The sequence below is a fragment of the Athene cunicularia genome (assembly GCF_003259725.1).
Source record: "Athene cunicularia isolate RWA chromosome 4 unlocalized genomic scaffold, athCun1 chr4_part1, whole genome shotgun sequence".
NCBI lineage: Eukaryota > Metazoa > Chordata > Aves > Strigiformes > Strigidae > Athene > Athene cunicularia.
This window is the reverse complement of record NW_020799098.1, coordinates 12,571,197-12,589,165: the sequence shown is the minus strand read 5'-3', so window position 1 is coordinate 12,589,165 and position 17,969 is coordinate 12,571,197. Positions and strand designations below refer to the sequence as shown.

At 37.3% G+C, this 17,969-nt stretch overlaps 1 protein-coding gene across 7 annotated transcripts in view; it reads right to left on the bottom strand.

Moving 5' to 3' along the window:
- The window catches only part of PPP2R2C (protein phosphatase 2 regulatory subunit Bgamma), a 142,247-nt gene that overhangs the window by 27,414 nt on the left and 96,864 nt on the right, over positions 1 to 17,969 (bottom strand). For all 7 annotated transcript variants that reach the window (XM_026846800.1, XM_026846797.1, XM_026846802.1 and 4 more), the window contains one exon: positions 1,832 to 1,996. In XM_026846800.1, coding sequence (XP_026702601.1) covers positions 1,832 to 1,996 — 165 coding nt within the window. The remainder of the gene's footprint in view (positions 1 to 1,831; positions 1,997 to 17,969) is intronic.

Genomic DNA, 17,969 nt, shown 5'->3' with positions numbered 1-17,969 from the left:
GATATATCCTCACAGGTTGCTATGGACTTTATAAAATTAGTTTTACTTGCCTCTGAGAGGTATACTCAAACCATCCCAATCAGCAGTACATGGGCCTACTCCTTTTAACACTTCGGCAGTTCTAACAGTGATGTATCATTTTGTATTACATGTGTGTGTGGAGACACACTCAGCTTCTCAGTGAGCTTCACTTGAGCGCAGTGCAGCAATGATACATTAAATGGCTATTTTCTAACTCAGATCTGGAAAATGGGGTTTAATCAATGACCATTAGAACTTGTGCACCCTTCTGGCATAAAATGCCTTCTTTCATCCAGGGTTACTGTACTGTTGTTTTAGTAAGTTATGATTGGCATTTGGCACTGAGTTACAGGGGCATGAAGGCCTTATTAGTAGGAAGAAATGAAAGTATTACGGAACAAAACAATTAAGTGGAACAGGATAACTCTCAGCAATGTACCAGATTGTGTCATGCTCACATTTCACTTCATGGTATTGGATTTGCCCTACAAGTACAAGGGGATACAGCTAACAATGGTAAAACACTTCTCTGCTTAGGAAATTGTCCTAAAGGTTACTTTCTGTAATTGGAGACCACATCCTATGAGGTTCTGAGCATGTGCACTTCTCCTTGCAGCTGAAAAGCCTAATCACAGGCTCTTTACTACATTCACTTCAGTTAAAAAAATAGCTTGTGTACTAAATCTGTGTACCATTTATGTCTCACTTAAATCTTCAGATGTTTTCTTACCACCCTCCCGCCCCTACTAAGAAGACCTACCCACCTCAAAAGGTTCAAGTAGGAACTGATTGACATAAAACCTCTTATGTGATCCTGCCACTAATCCTTCCCAATGTTTCAACATTGTAAAAGAAACTGCAGACCAAATTCTGTGAAATGGAAGTGTCCTGGAAGCCCCAGTCCTGAAGGTGGCTAAAGCAAAGCCACCACAGTTCATTCATTAGGTTGTCTGCTCCTCATAGGAACCAGCCACACGACACAATGCCTTGGTCTGGTGGTTTTCAGTCTCAGAAGATCAAGAATTAACAGGTTGTTCACACAAGGCAAAGTGACCAAGTTTGGCTGATTACTGGTGGGAAGAACTACATTTTGTCTTATCCAGACTATAAAGAGTTGATGGCAAGGTATTATGAATGTGTGTTTTCCTTCATCCTTTACTTCAATAACAAAGACAACATCACGTTTTAACATTTTACTTCCTTGTTCTTATGTAGGTTTCAGTTATGAACAGTCATGAATTGCCGGCTCTGTCTCAAAGTCTCACAGGCTAAAGAAAATCACTTTAGGATAGATGACACCTTTTATACCAACACAGTATCTTTTTCTCTCCCCACCCCCATCCTCCCTGTACAGACATATTATTGAAAACATACACATAGGGAATTCTAGGCTAAAGTTTTAGGAAGGACCCTGACATTTTTTAATGCAGAAAATGTATTCAAAATTTTGAACGCAGTTTAAATGACAAAATTTACTTGCTTCAGTATTCAGAACAGTAGTTGTGTATTCAAACAGAATGCTCATGTAGCTAAATACTCCTACCACACAAGTAATTGCTTTGTTAGGAATCACCACTCTCTTCCTAGAGAGTTGTGAGTTATTCACTGATCCCTGCAGTAAGAACCACAAGGGCAACCACTCACAGACATGACGGTCACCAAGCTCATAGGTATACTTGCATAGATTGTTTTATTTTTGACTGTGCCTACAACTGCAAAGCTAATACACTGGAGTATGCACACATCTACATGCTATCCGTGAATAATAAGACTTTAATGACATATGGGGCTCAATGAAGCAAGGACTTACGCTTGGAATGTTTGTCACAGAGAGCCGATGCCCTCATGTCGCAGAGTCTCAGGGATCCTTTGCTGCTGCTGTAGACAAAGAGATTGCAGTGATGGGGATGAAACTCAGAGGCTGTTATCACTTCCGTCAGGTCCTCCATATTGGCTGGCTTTATATCTACAATGTCTGAATGGAAGCTTCATTAAGGAAACAGCAGTTGCATGTAGGTAAACCATGACTTACCGCTTTCTTGAAAGAAGCACGATTATCTAAACGTCCATACATTTAATACTTCTAGATATACTAATTTTTTTAGCAGTAAGGTGTTGTAAGATTTCTGTATCTGCCCCATCTACATCAAACTCAAAGAGCCAACAGTCAACACAGTTTTACAGAAGATGCCATCAGTAAGTCAATGTTTATCCATGGTGTGCAAAGACATCAAAGAAACAGTATTCCAGGGGATTAAGAATTCTCACCTTAATTAAAACTAATAGAGAGCAGGTAGCTGTATCTCCTGCAGTTGCAACTGAAATCACTGTTCTATCCGAGATAATACTGATTGATAGGGAACAATGTACAGATCAGACCTGCTCACTTCGGTAAAGGCTCACTGGCTTCTATGATCATGCAACTTAGCTAAAAACCACACATAGCATAAGTTAGAAGCCTCAAATAATAATTGCAAAGGCAAAAGTGGCAAACACAGAAGCATTTAAGCAAACAGCTTTGTGTGAATATATACTAATATAACATACTTGGTAAAAAAAATGTGCACAGTATTGATTTTGTTATTTGAATACCTGCTCAAGAAGTATCTGAAATGGCATTCTTGGGTTTCTATGCTCACTCCTGAAATCAATATGAGTTTCTGTGACTGATAACTGTACATCTGAATCATGTGAGTGGACATACCTGGAACAAAAATACATCAAAGATCTAGTTTCCCAAGCACAAACCTGTCAGATGGATCACCAAAGATTATCCACATGAAGTACAGCTCACATAGTGCCTCTCCAACATGTATATATCTGCTCATCCATACTATCTGCCTTGGTGAGCTTAAAAAACAGGACGCGATTAACATGTATTTGAAGGAGAAGGCCAGCCTGTGGAAGATTGCTTATAAAGAAAAGTATGAAAGAAAGAGTCCCACGAGGGGGCTGTAAGAAAGCAGTAGGTGTAGAAGCATAAAATGAAAGAAGGATATATATGTAAAGCAGTACATTTAAATAAGATTGTACATTTTCATACGGCCCTCAGCAATGCGCTGTAGATAAGCCATCCAAATGTTAACAAATCCTTCGAACAAGAAGAGAAGTAACATTACCCTATTTTACTGACGAGGCTTTGCAAGAGGCAATGAAGGATTTGCATAAGATCACACGGGAAATGCATGACAGAACAAACCCAGATCTATTGAGTCCCAGTTCAGTGCCCTAAACACAAATCATCTCAGTGCCTGAATTCCCCAAACATAAAATTTGAATCAGCTGACGTTTGAAATTTAAACATCTCTGACGATAAGATAAATGAGAAAATCTGTTTTACTGATGGCAAGAGAAATCACATATCATGATACTAAGCCTGTTCCTGTTCCCACTGTTCCCACTTCCCAAATGGAAGGCCTCTAATTGATTTCTGTGGGAATGGGGTACAGTCTATCACCACCTTTACACTCTATACTTTGATCTTTCCAAAAAATGCAGATCTGGGACACTACACTGAAATTAAACATAATACAAAAGATTCAGAGATAATTACCTTGACGACTTTGTATACACAAATACATCACAATGATGTGGGGCTTTTACACCAAGTGGTTTAAAAAGGAAAATATCATCAAAACTACGAATAACTTGTGACATTTAACAACCACTGGGAATGAATTAATGTTGCCTTTCAACTGCATTCCCACTTACTTGCACTATCACATTTGCATCCATCTCCAAGAATCCATCACAATTAATACTAGTGCAATGAATGTTAAGTTGCAGCAACATTGATTTACCCCTTTTATAAAGCATCACTAAATATTCTTGAGAATCAACAGGAAAAAATAACCTTTATTGAGTTATTTGTATTTGGCGAATCTGTCTCAAGAAATATCTTTAAGTAAAATCAATTGCTTTCAGTGATTGAATCACTTTTAGGAGTTCAGAGTAATTACAGTAACTCAATACAAGAATTTCACCCCTCAGCAGAGAGATGAATAATTGCCGAGTGACAAGAAAGATATAAAATATAAATAGAGTATGTGAAACAGTCATGGTAAGTATCATTTTTCTGGATGCTGAAGACAATATTGATGAATTTCCCTTCATTGCATGAAATGAATAACCCTATGCTGAATAATGAAATTAAATATTCTGTTCTCCTGCCAGAAAAGCAGAAAATACTTGAAACAGACTGCATTTCCAGATATGATCTAAATCTTCACTGAGAAAGCACTTCATTGCCTACTGAGGATCATAAAGAAAATGCACTACTGCAACTTCATAGTTTCATTAGATTTAGAAAAAACAAAACAGTAACACTTGTATTGAAGTAACCAATTGGGGGAATAGAGAGTTACAGAAGAGATTTACCCCAAATGCATTTGCAATAATAGATGGGAAAACAGCCTTTGCTTTGACAGCTACAGAACCCAATGTATCAAAAGAACATGTCACACAAAAGAACATTTTCCTCGTCTTATGATTTTTGCCATCTATTTGAAAACAATCAAGTACAGCTTGACATGTGATATGTGGGAACTGTATTTAAACTAGCATGACATGGTAAGGGCAAGCATCTCCCATGGGACGTTTTGCATTTCTATTTTTCCATCTTCCCTTTGTGTCTTTTCCTTCCCTTTAAACACAACATAGCATGGCAGCCAGTGTGCTTCAGAAACAGGCCCTCTGGTGAACTTGAAAAGCTCAAAGATGATGGAATCTGGCAGAAAACTGATTAAATGAAAATTCCATTGCTAAAGGGAGAAGTATTCTAATGGCATAAATCTGTAGAGTCACCTCCTACGCTAATAGCTTCCCTTATAATCATAACCTCTGGAGGGATGTCTTGAGTGGGGCACAGTCTCTCTCCCCCAGTTCGCTCCCATCTCAAACAGCACTCACGTCTGACTCCTCTTGTACCACATGTAATGTGGTTCATTTTCAGAGCGTGGACAAAACAACTAGGACTAAAGGTATCTAACATAGGAAGACCAAAGAGTTCACCATTGGCAGTGCACTAGGATATAATTCTGTTGTCCTAAAAAAGCTGGTGCTCCTCTGCCTGAAGAGGTTCTCCCACTGCTTTGACTCCCACACATTTTTGCCAACAATGAGGCAGTTCAGTCCCTGGTAGACACTAAGGAAAGGCTTAACTGGCACCTTGCCAGTGATGGGGTGGTATCCATTGGCAGTCTTTTAATTCATTAACATTAAAACGGGAAACAGAAAATACCTTCTTGCTTGCAAAAAATAGAACAGGTCTGTCCCTCCTAACCCAAATGTTTGCTGTCTTATATGCCAGGTCTTCTCTCCGTTGTTTGGCTCAGTGAAACAGGATAAAGCTATGAAGAGACCAACACATTTTCTAGATGCTCTCCACAGCAAAATGGAAATGAAAGGTCTTAGTATGCCTGGAGACCACAATGGTGAGAGATGATGTGCTGGAGCATCTCCCCTGTGAGAACAGGCTGGAGAAGAGAAGGCTCCAGGGAGACCATACAGCAGCCTTCCAGTACTTAAAGGGGTTACAGGAAAGGTGGGGAGGGAATCCTGATCACAGAGGGTTGTGATAGGACAAGGGGTAACAGTTTTAAATTGAAAGAGAGTAGATTTAGATTAGATATAAGGAAGAAATTCTTCACTGTGAGGGTGGTGAGACCCTGGCACAGGTTGCCCAGAGAAGCTGTGGCTGCCCCCTCCCTGGCAGTGTTCAAGGCCAGGTAGGACGGGGCTTTGAGCAACCTGGGCTAGTGGAAGGTGTCCCTGACCAAGGTAGTGTGTTTGGAACTATATGATTTTTAAGGTCCCTTCCAACCCAAACCATTCCATGATTCTATGACTCTTACAGCTGGGTTAGCTGACCTACAATACCAGGAGTTAATTTTGGGAAAAGCAACAAAGATATTCTAAGGCAATGTAACCTTTAACTTTGGCTAAGAGTGTCTATGTTGCTTTCCCAAAATTATTCAGTAACAGAGGTATAACACAGGAGAGCAAGTAGCATGACAGGATCTGACTGAAAGGAGAAAGGAGGCTGTAGGGAAAGATCTGAGGGAAGGAAGCAAAACAGTGGGAAAGGAAGGAGGAAAGAGCATAAGGAAAGGCATGATTAAAAACCTACAAAGATACACAGTGTGAGGGATGCAATCTGACTGAGTACATCATTCAGCTATATGGTATGTTTAGTTCTAATCCAGCATTTTGTGCTGCTGTTGCACAGCTGATATTAAAATGAAGATGACACGAGGAAGAAGATTTGTTCCACTGCCTCTGGGCCACTGATCTAACAGAAATATCCTCCTCTGGGAGAAGTCACTCCATAAAATTCCTTTTAGTGCAGGTTACAAAGATGACCCTCACCTTGATCCAAAATTCACATTAGTCAGACTTCTCCACTTGATCAGCTAGAATATAAATGAGCATGCCCCCTTTATGCTCATGCCAAAACAAGTATAATGAGAGTGTGGAAAATACATAAGGTTCCTGCTGAGCAAAAAAGGTTCCAGAATGAATTTTCTTGTATGATAATGGAAACATAGCAGTCTCCTCAAAAAAGATTAAATTCCCTTTGAAGTGAACAATATGCATAAAGAAATAGCTTCTTCGTCTTCCTGAAACCATTAAGGAATTCTGTAAGAAACTGAATTTTGTAGACAACAAACTTGCAACTCACAAGCTCTCTATAGCATAGAGAGGACTGAATCATTATTTTAGAATCATTTTTATATGATTTGAGAGTTCACTGCAAGAAGGGAATTATTTGCATAGTCAGATGAAGGCTACAGGAAAAAAAATTAATTGCCCCCCCCCCCAATTCAACCAGAATGGAAAAGAGAGGCTTTCTTTAGGAAGCCAGACAGAATTTTCCATAATAATTTAGTAAGAAAACTAAAATTCTCATCTTTCTTATTTCAATATATGCTAATATGATACTTCATTTTTACCCCCGCGTGGGATTTGCGTTTTTGCAATTTTTAAGCACTTTCAAAAAATAAACTTCATCATTACGTATCTTCCCAAACCTGTCTGTTCCCTGTGTTTTCCAGAGGTTTGTTCCAGCTCCTAATTTTGTCTGCATCTCACACCTACATTCTAGCATAGTCTTAGTAAGACTCACTCACTAGTAGCTGAAATCAATAGCAATTCACAGAAGCTGCCAGGGCTTCAGTTTAGGGTAATTGATTACTGTGGTCCTGCTGAGGCTCTACACTTTTAATATAAGCATTTCTCTGAGTGGCCTCCTCTGTTAGTCATTTAGTGCACGCTATTTTCATTACAAGGAGGAACTGTGATGCTTACAAATCAAGCTCTACCAGTTTTACACTTCCTACATGGTGGTTATATCATTCCTATACCATGCGCCAGCTGAGGGAATTAATTCCAAACAGCTACAGTTTTCTTTCAGGTTGCGTACATCAGGGGAGCAGGGACAGAATCAGGCCTCGGTATGTTTGATAATATCATGATGCGATTACATCAATCTCATTATGAAAGTAAAAAGCAAACCCCAACTTGAAAATAACCATCAATGTACTCATTTCTTCTCATTTCTTAAAGATGCACCATGCTTTACTGCTGAAGGATAATTCCACCACAGGCATGTTATGACAGTAAAGACACCATTGGATAGGGTCCAATTTCTGAATCTCTGTCCTTCAGACTTGTCCAAGAGTCAAGGGTTTCTGGAATGCATTGTCAATAGGTTAATGGATTTGGCCTCTTCTTCAAATTCCAGTGTTTTACCTTAGGCAGAGACATGACCCACTATTTATATTCTAAGTACCCTTAATAGCCACAGTGCCAATGCTTTTTATCACACATTATTCGCCCACTGCTCCACTAAAAGCATGTACTGTATGGGTTATATTAAAAGCTGAGAGAGTTGCAATTACATTGTCTGTACCATTTGACTCTTCTGAACCACAAAAGCAGAAACTTCCTGCATAAGTGTGTGCTACTTCAAGCTGTCTTGGAGCTAATATCTGATAACGCAAGGTACTGACCCTTCATTGAAAATTACTTAGTAGTACAATGTCAGCCCAAATCCATTTTTAATTACACAGTCTTTGTAACAGTGATTCTTCAGATATTGTACTAGAGTTGGGAACTTTGGCAACAGTCTCGCACCAGTGGTGATTTGCTGTTAATATCAATTTCAATGGCTTGATTTTGACTGGCAATAAACGTCTCTATGAAAGGTGTTTAGATGGTGCCATTATGATAGTATAAAGGCTTTTGACAGCTTTTTTTTTTCTATATTTTTCCTCATATCAGGATTATGAGACTCAGAAAGAGTAAAAGATGCTATGGGCTTTAGCTGTACGTGGAAGGCCAAGACACAGACAATTATGTTAGGTGCTGTGCAAACACAAAGTAAAGAGATTGCTCATAATATAAAGAACAAGTACAAAGTACATACAAAGAAGAGATTAAGTAATGTTAACACAGTTCTGTGGACTTCTGAGATTTCTTAATTTAAGGATTACAGACTAAATTAGATGAAAAAAATGTTAGTGGAATAAGATGGTCATAGCTAAGAGGCTGCAGTAGCCATAAACTTTCAAACTACGCAGCTAGAACTAGCCATGAAAGAGAAATTGGCCATATTAGGTAAACGAGAGGTACAAAAACTAAGCTACTGTTGAGATCTAACTCACCCAGAGATAGGATGATATATTCAGCACATCCTCTTATTGGTGATATAATTTTATACAGCGTGGATAATAAGGAGGTCTGTGTGCTGGAGTGGTGCTCCTTGAGCAGTGGCCTCACATTTAGGCTCAGCATGCCGCTGTCACTACAAGATGGCTCACACTTCCTCACAATCCAGTATCTAAAGCTTCAGCCTGATTCCTAATGCCTAATTTAACTATTTCTGTCTTCTAACACCATAAAACTTTCAAAATGTGAGGAGCAGAGGTGAACATTCAGACCCTTTAAATGTGTTTAGAAGCCAAGATATTAGTGGTTTAACTGGCAGCATATAGGAGCCAGAGTCCCTCATCAGGACTAAGGGACTGACAAGATTTGTTGAAGGCTGAACAGGAAGCCAGTGACAGAACTTAAATACCAAATTTCTGAACCAAAGCTGCAACTCCTGGACTTTCCATCTCAAGTTTCATTGCGAACTGGAGATGTTTGGCAAGAAATTAAAAGTAGTATTAGTGAACATTTTTCATTCATTAAGCTCAAAGCAAAGGAGAATCAATATTGGTGCCAATGTTTTACTGATAATGAAACTGAGGCATGAAGTGGCAAAGATTTGGCAAAGGTCAGCTTAAAAGCCAGCAGGAGCAATAGTTCTGGATTCTGCTTCAGTGTTCTCTCCCCTCACTACCCACAGTACTCCAGACGTGAGTACTCACTCAGTTCTTCTCTTGGTTAGTTGGTTTTGACAGGTTATTTAACATTTGTTTTTCAGATTTTTTTACCCAAAATGAAGACCAGTCTAAAGACTCGTTCTGAATTTCAGAGATCTCATTCTAATCTTTGTAACATCAGAATTACTTTGCATTCCTATTATGTCAGTAGTCAGAAAGCAGCAAGAAAGCCTCAAGTCTCCATTAGGCAATCACTTGAAAAAAGAATCAATGTATTTTAATAGTACTTAGTCAAATTTTAGGAAATTGCGTTTACTGCCATATATTCAGCAAACGTCATAGATTCTGCTGTATGCGAGTTGAACAAAAACAAATTTAATACAAAAGAGAAACTGCCTATGGAGAAGCTGCAACATTTGAATAAGCATTGAAAGCCAAGAACTGTAGAATAACACTGCTAGGAAATGAATATTTTAAATAGTGCAAGTCACATCCAAATTTTCTCATAGGTAGGCCTGTTCATATACATTGCAACCATTAATTTACTTAGGGAATATGAATTTAGAAGTAGATACTGGAAAATTTTAATTTATTTAAGACCTGAATTTTTGGCTTGTTTTTTAGAACAGAACACCCACATTTTCATCTGTAGACACAGTAATATGCCTGCTTTAGCCCCAACCATATGCACATTCAAATTTTCAAGAGTAAAGACATCATTATCTGCATATACACAGCTGAGAACAAAATTAAGTGAATGAGTCAGCAGAGGAAGACCTGTCTTCAGAAGTGCACAGCTGCATTTTTCTGTGTACAGTACTCAATCACTGACAGGCTGCAAAGTCATATTTAGTTGATACATTTTGCATATTAATTAATTATGATTTGTCTGAAACTACTGTGGGATGCTTAATGTTACTTTTGAAAGATAAGAAGTACCAGAAGAGCCTCAGGTACATATAAATTATTAATATAAGAGACCTATTATGTCACCTAGCTCACTAAGCTTCTCTTAGGCAGTACTCTTCTTTGTAGTATGAAATAAGTGGTACCATGTATCAGATGCTAGCCAGGGTTCCAAGAGTGCAACTTCAACATAATAAGGCAAAGACAAACTATGAACTAAAGCAATATCATCTCATCATTCACAAGCTTGATTTCCTGAAATGAATGAGACATTTAAGAGAACTGAGAGGGATCTACTTGGTCTGCTGAATCCAGTCCCTGGTAGTATGGAGAAATACAACATATATAACTTCCTAAACTCCAACTTAAAAGTACCCAGGGATTGTTTCCCATGAAACTTACAGGAAAGAGAAAATGTCTCTCCCCCCCCCCCATTGAATAACCTATGCACCAACAGTTAATACCATCGAGAAATTTCTTGATAATTATTAAAATCCTATGCAGCTGAGGAAGATCTGCCTATTAAAAGGCAGACACAAAACTTCCAGCTAAAGGGTACAGGCTCTTTAGAGCATTTTGGTGGGGATTTTTCTTTCCCTATATGCAATTTATTCTTTCATATGCCTTGCAGAAAACCCTCAATACCGCAGTATCTGTACCCCAGTAGAGTAGAATAATTTCGTATTTTAACTGAAGTTACAATTCAAGTCACCAAGGACTCATTTCTTGCAAAACTTAGCTAGCTAGAAGTATCTTCCAGAGCATGCTGCCCTCCCCTTCCCTGCATGTTTGTTATGGAAGTAATCAAATAAAACTATCTTCAAAAATACCCAGATGCTACTGAAAAATATGTACTTTAAAAATAGTAATAAAGGCTTCCATTCAGAATTTATACTGATACTTCTGCCTGCAACTAATTTTGCACTGCCAAGAAGTCCCTGAATATGAGCTATGTGAAAATGAAAATGAGGAACAGATTCTATTCTCATGAGAAACTGCATAGTGAAAGTTTTCCAAATCATTTATATTAAATTATATAAGACACCTGATTAAAACCTTTTGGCAGGACATATTATCTACTTGCTTAATTTATGTGAAAGGATGTAGAAGAATGCCCATCAGCTTGGGTCTTTAGGCACTGCTGATAAATATGGATTCCTGGACTTTGAAACACCAAGATTATTCTCCAAGGCAAAGAGGTTCAATATTCACAGTTGTATGCTTGTTTGTTTGCTCGATGTGCTTTCAGAATATTGATTCCAGACAAGTCACATAGCTTGTAGTCAGTATGAAAACAGTCAGAATAGACTTAATAGACTACAACACTCTGGTGGCGTAACTTTGTTAAACTTAATATTGCCTTTATTTACAGAGCATTTATATTCCAAAGGCCCTAAAAGTGACCTCCCTTAATGACTGCATTTTCACACGCAATGGCACTACTAAAGCACAGTCCTTGCCAGCGTGTGTTATAGCAGAAGAAAGGGAAATGTCTACATCAGTGAAAAAGTACCCTGGCTACGTCAACAGTGAGAAAAGCTTCTGTGGTCTCAGGTTTTAAAGACTCAAACAGAATAGAGAGGTGCAGATTGCTTTACAATACTCGAGATGAGCATGTGAGCATTTTTATGACATCTCCATTCTTGTATGGAATACTCAAGCTAAATAATTTTAGCCAATAAGCAAACCAAGTTATACTTTCTTCTTCTTTAATACTCTGCAAAAGATTGTGCTTTGCAAGGTTAATTTCAAGTCCAAACTCACATGGGAATGAGAATAATTAGACTCATTTAAGAGACTTCTCCCCTCTGGCAGAGCTGATTAAATTATTTATACATTATCTTTTTGTATAATTGTACCTAGAACTGTAAATGGTTTTTTTGTCTAACTTTCAATAAATTCATAATACATGTTTTTCAAGTTGGATACACCACCTGCACCTGTCACAATAGAAAATGGCTCATTTTTAAAATGCTTCAATGAGAAATTAATCCAGAGGGAAACAGAAGCATGCAATTTAAAAGCTTCCACAATGACACCATACTGATTAAAAATCATCAACTGAAGAAATAAAATTAGTAAGACAATAAATCTTGGACTGAATCCTGTTACCCATTTCCACAGGAATAACTTCACTGACTGCAGCCACATTACGCTAAAATATGAGTGCTACTTAGCTGAGTATCAGCTCCATGATATGACCCTTCATGTGTAATTTAATATTCCTTGCCATATTTCCCAAGTCTCTCTTTGCTAAGGATCTCAGATTCAGGATAAAACCTGAAAATTCTAATGGAATAAACCACTATGGTGAAAAAAGAAATCTGGTTGGTGATGCTAACACTCATTTTAGCTCTACTAAGTGCTCTTTCTCTCTTTGATAGCAATAAACTTGAGAAAGCTTGAGATAATGATATTTTAAAGGGCATTCTTGGTACAAAAAAGTAACTTGTTTACTACAACCGGAAGAATAAGTCCCAATTACATTGGAAGGCAATTGGCTCTGTGGAGATCTATGAAAAGGCATCTTTGCACCTATTGTAAAATTGTAAGTATCTTCTATAGTTGTGTTGCCTAGATCACTCTACAAACACATGAATACAGTGAAATCCCAGTGCTGTTCTTTAATGTACTATTAAAGAGTCCGGAATGGCTTTTACAGGCTCAGGATTTCACACTATTCTTTAACATTTCCTGCAACTCCTGTCAATTTTCTTTTTCCTTTTTGCAATTCACTATACAGTTTTAAAAACCAAGAGTACTTTAATGCCTCTGGCTATGTTTTCCCTTACCTCTGCAGCAACTAAATAATGGGTATAGGTCCCTATTTGGGGACAATTGCAAGAGAGAAGACAGAGTGTTAGATAAAGAAATCCATTAAAAGGCTAACATAATCACATACTTATTCATTCAAGTTGTGTATGGACAAGAGTGATAAGTAAGAAAATTATGTATTCTGATTAACAAATTAATATTCTTATTAAACAATAAATCTGCAGTGCAGTAATTATCCCAAGGCTATAGCCATGCTCAAATCACCTTAAATTAACTTCTTTAAAAGCAACTCCAGAAAAAGGAGGAGACAGGTCTTTGCCAAGAATGCAAAGGCCTCAGCTATAATTAGTTTTTCACAGCTAGGCTCAACTCTTCAAATCTATTTTTGGAGGATGGCTAGATAGAGAATATTTTCATAGCCCTATCCCATGCCCTGAAGCCACTGATATCTGACACGCCAGCCATGAACTGTTTGCTTTCGCTGCAATGCAAATTTCAGATGTATGCCAGGATGGTCTCACAGTCAGTGATTCAATGATAAAATACTGTTTAACTAGCTCCAATATCACTCCTTTGGCTATCAGATATGCTCTGTCATCCAATTCTCTCTGACTGGCTGGTGGTCAAATTTCTGAGATAGAAGTTGTTTTAAGGTGGTGAGAAGAGTTAAAAAGCAATTGTTTCTGACAAGGATCATAAGGTTTCCTATGGCAAGAAATTAAACCAAACAAAAGTCTTAAAAAACGACTTTTGCAAATTTATTAATGGTTTTCAGAGTTTCCTAAATCTGGATTTAAAGTCTTCTAAAAGATGCAGAGACTTCTCTGTATTTCTTGAAAACAGGTAATCCTTAAGGTCCTTATAGTCCACACTCACACAGCCTTACTGTTATTATCTATTATTTGAATTACAGATGTTAGTTTCAAAGACTGTAATTTGCACAAGAGAACATATACATACACAACTGTTCCTGCTCTGAAAAGCTTAAAAACTCTACTCAATTGAGATATTCTATGATAGATGATAACAACATCAGAAATAATATTGTGTCCAAACTGGACATAGTTTTACTTCAACAGAAGCAGAAGAATCAATTCAATGCCTGTTGTAGAAGCTGCATCTATGTCAGTGTCTACTAGACCAAATCCTTTAGGTGACGATGGAAATGCAGTTCTCTCTTGGCACTTTGCACTAGGGACACAGAATTTTTCTTACAAATGAGTCTGTGGAGAGTTCATGAAAGGCTCTGTTACTATAGGGAAATCTATCCAGTTCAGACGTGATGACAAGTTACATGTACCTACCTATTTACTAATTTTATTCCTCAACTGACACTAAAAACATTTCTTGTTTTTAATTCTGTGATTTTAATACAGAAATCCCTACTGCATTCTTCCTAACAGGCAGCAAAAACACACATCAAGGACTTTCCCAGCTACCACATTTCTAAAATCCTTATTTTGCTGGTCACATGAGACATTTTGTTTAAAGCTTAAAATTCTTTACTTTATGCCACGTTTGACTACAGTCATTACATAGAACAGGTGCCTGATGCACTGTTTAATTACACACCTACAGAGCCAGTGTGGTCCCCAGTCTAGCCGCCTTTTCTCCTTTTACATTCTTCTTAATTATTATTTATCTAGTATTACATATCCAATTAGGGTGGACCCCTACAGAATGTAAAACAGTTTAAACAAAAATCAGGTTTTATTTGAACATTGATATGTAGTAATACTGCTTAATAGTATTAACATTAGAATGATGATTGGATTTTAGTCTGTTAAGAGCTGTCTTTCTCCACTTTAATGTATATTATAATATTCTTTTAACAGTGCATACACAATTTTGACATTTGAACTTTGCCTAGCTTTGTTTGTACACATAGGTAAGGTGTGGTATGCAGTTAGTATTTTAACAAATAAAGTGATTACTGTACCTCGTTTAAACCATCACAATTTAAGGCTTAATGTTACAAGCATCATATAAACTAAGTGCAAATTGATACATTAAATAAAATTTAAGAGGCTAAAATGCATTTCACTATACCTTTTTTGTCTCCAAAAATACTGATTAAATGTACTGTAACTCATGATGGCTAACAAAGATTCAGCCATCTTCCTAGCTGCTGGATCTCCTAGGACGATGCACAAATTTGATATTTGGAAATTCAAGCTATTCTAAATCCACCTGACTACAAATCTGTGTCTTGATCTCCAGTGCAGTTTATTTCAGATACCATTATTTGGGAACTTCTCAGCACAGTGAGGAAGTCCTTCCAACAACTAACAAAAAAACGTGGTTTTTATTTTCATGCAATCAAGGGTTTACTTCTGAATAAGTCCACCAAGAGGAAAATACAAAAACATCAGCATTTGGGTGGGACAGCTCTTTAGACAAGAAATAACATGTATGTACTTCACCTTGACAGTAGCAAAATATCCTTCTTTCTTCTTCAATAGCTACTGTAGTCAGATCAAATGTTATAGTCATACTTGCTTTTCCAGGTTCACAATACTAATTGAAAAAGTCCAAAAATACTGTATGGAAGAGCCCAACTCAGGCAACCATTTATAAACTTGGTGTATTTGTTAAGCTTTATGTCAGCATGAAAAAGGCATGAAAACTCTAGTCAGATATAAAAGACACCTCAGGCCTTCCTACAAAACATAACTTTATCCTTTAGTTTTCTGGGGCATTTGAAAGAGATGATATGAATTGCATGTACTACTTAATGCACAGAATCCTTCCAGAAATTAGGGACTATTTTTCACTATCTCAAAAATTCTCTTAAGTACGTTTAAGCACCATTATATGTGTACAGGACAGCACTTTCTTGCGGTCCCATCATAAGCACTTTATAAGCTTTATAGTGGAGCTTGTTCCTATTCCTAAGCCTCAGTATATGACCTATGATCTGTTGCCACTCATACATATGGTGCTTTGCTGACGCAGAAATATTCAGCATTAGGAATAAGAACTATCTAAGAACTCCAGTACCTGCTGCCAATCTATTCATTACATCTTAGCAAAACTAAATACTGAACTACACCTGTGTAAGTGATCCTCAGGTTGCTGAGTGATTTGGTATCTACAGTTGCATAGGTCATTTAAAAATAATTTATTTTTAATGCACAAATACTAAGCTGAAAGTACTCAAACCCAAAAGTTAACAGGCAAAGTCAATGGAAACTGCCATTTTGCAGAGCTTCAAAAATCAGATCACTTAAAAGCAGCCTGAAATTAATTGCCAATCATTGCTAAATGGATAACCGTGAATTTCCATCTAGTATCGCCATTTTTCAAATGGAAAATTCTTGAGAGAGATAAGCAGGCTTATACACTACAATCCTTTTCCTAAATTCATCATCAAATGACTAAATGCCATTGCACTGGGAATGTAAAGATTCATTTCAGTGGACAACAAAGTTTTGCTTCTGGTTACCTTTTGCAAGGTTAGAATTGTAATGTATTTCTTTAAAAACACTAGATTATTTTTCTCTGTCCATTAATGCAAGTGATCCCTAGCAAAAAAACTCTGTTTGTGCTCAATGAAATTCCATCCTATTTCATTCTGGCAGTAAATAGATCTCTGTGGAGCAAAGATATGCTGACATATTTTTCCAAAAGGATACCATTTTCCTACCATTTCAACTGTTACCTTTTTTACAGGATTTCTCTCTCCTGAATGGTTTGCCACTTTACCTAATGCAGAATTAAGAGTATGGATGGAAGTAACGGAAAGTGGGATCTCAGTAGGCAACACTCAGATTCTGAGTTGAAATTCCAGCAAACTAACAGCCTTTGTTTAATTGACTATAAAGTGGGGCTAATACTGACTAACCTCAAAATTTTACTACAATTATTTTAAAATATTTTTATTGCACATATTTAATCGTGTTAAAGTATGTCAAGTACTTCATAATACTGAGGAGGAGAGATGTCTATCATGACCAGTTTCAAAATGTAATTATCAGCTGATGAGGCATGACAACGTAACAAAGAATTTAACAGTTAAGTATTAATACATGGTGTAAACTTCATGTATTCATAAGTTTCATGCAATAGAATGTCTTCCTTTTACTTTTTATCCATTTTCCTCTACATGCTGTTCTTCCCCATGACTTAGTCAGTGTTTCTAGTAGTTTACCTCAAATTAGAGTACAATTCAACATTTACCAAAACGCACAGAAAAACCTCCAGTTGACAGTGCTCAGATGTGAGTCAGGTATAAAAATAATTATTTTGACTACTGTCAGCTCTTATTTTTACTAGAAGGCCAGTATTCCCTTGCTGAAAAAAGTGGAGACTAAAAAGTGCATTACATCAATCCAGAATCTAATCAGCTTGTTGAAAATAGCTTTTTTTCCCCCTCAGTTGTTCACATAGGAGTCTTTTAATTAGAAAAGCAAAGCAACCATTTGTCAATAGTTACACTTTAAAAGAACTCACCAAACCATGAAAACAGAGTACCGGTACCTCTGCAATTCTCCAGTTCTAACTTACAGACCCGATTCTAGCTTTGCAGGCATCTTCATTCTCCTTTAAAGGAGAGACAATGCATGTGGGAGAAGGAGAGACTTTGGGAAGCAAAGAATAAAAAAATCTCCTCTAATGTTGCTAGTAGCAACTCAGCTAGAATATGACTCCACAGTATAATATATACCTTTTAAATACAGATACAGATTGGCAGAATCTTTCTTGGTAGAACAGGAAGTGCTAAAATGTATTACACAGAGCTCTCAAAAGAGAAATAATGTCTGCCATCTCCCAAACAGAAAGTGTATGCTTGAGGAAAACAGTGATGGAGGTGGGGGTAGCAGCAGGTTCTCACAGTTAAGGCATTTTTTCAAGAGTGCAGAAAATGCATCCTTGTGCACATAGCTTATGCACAGTCATCCTGGCTGAGGAATTTTTATAGAAACAACCTTACCTCACTCA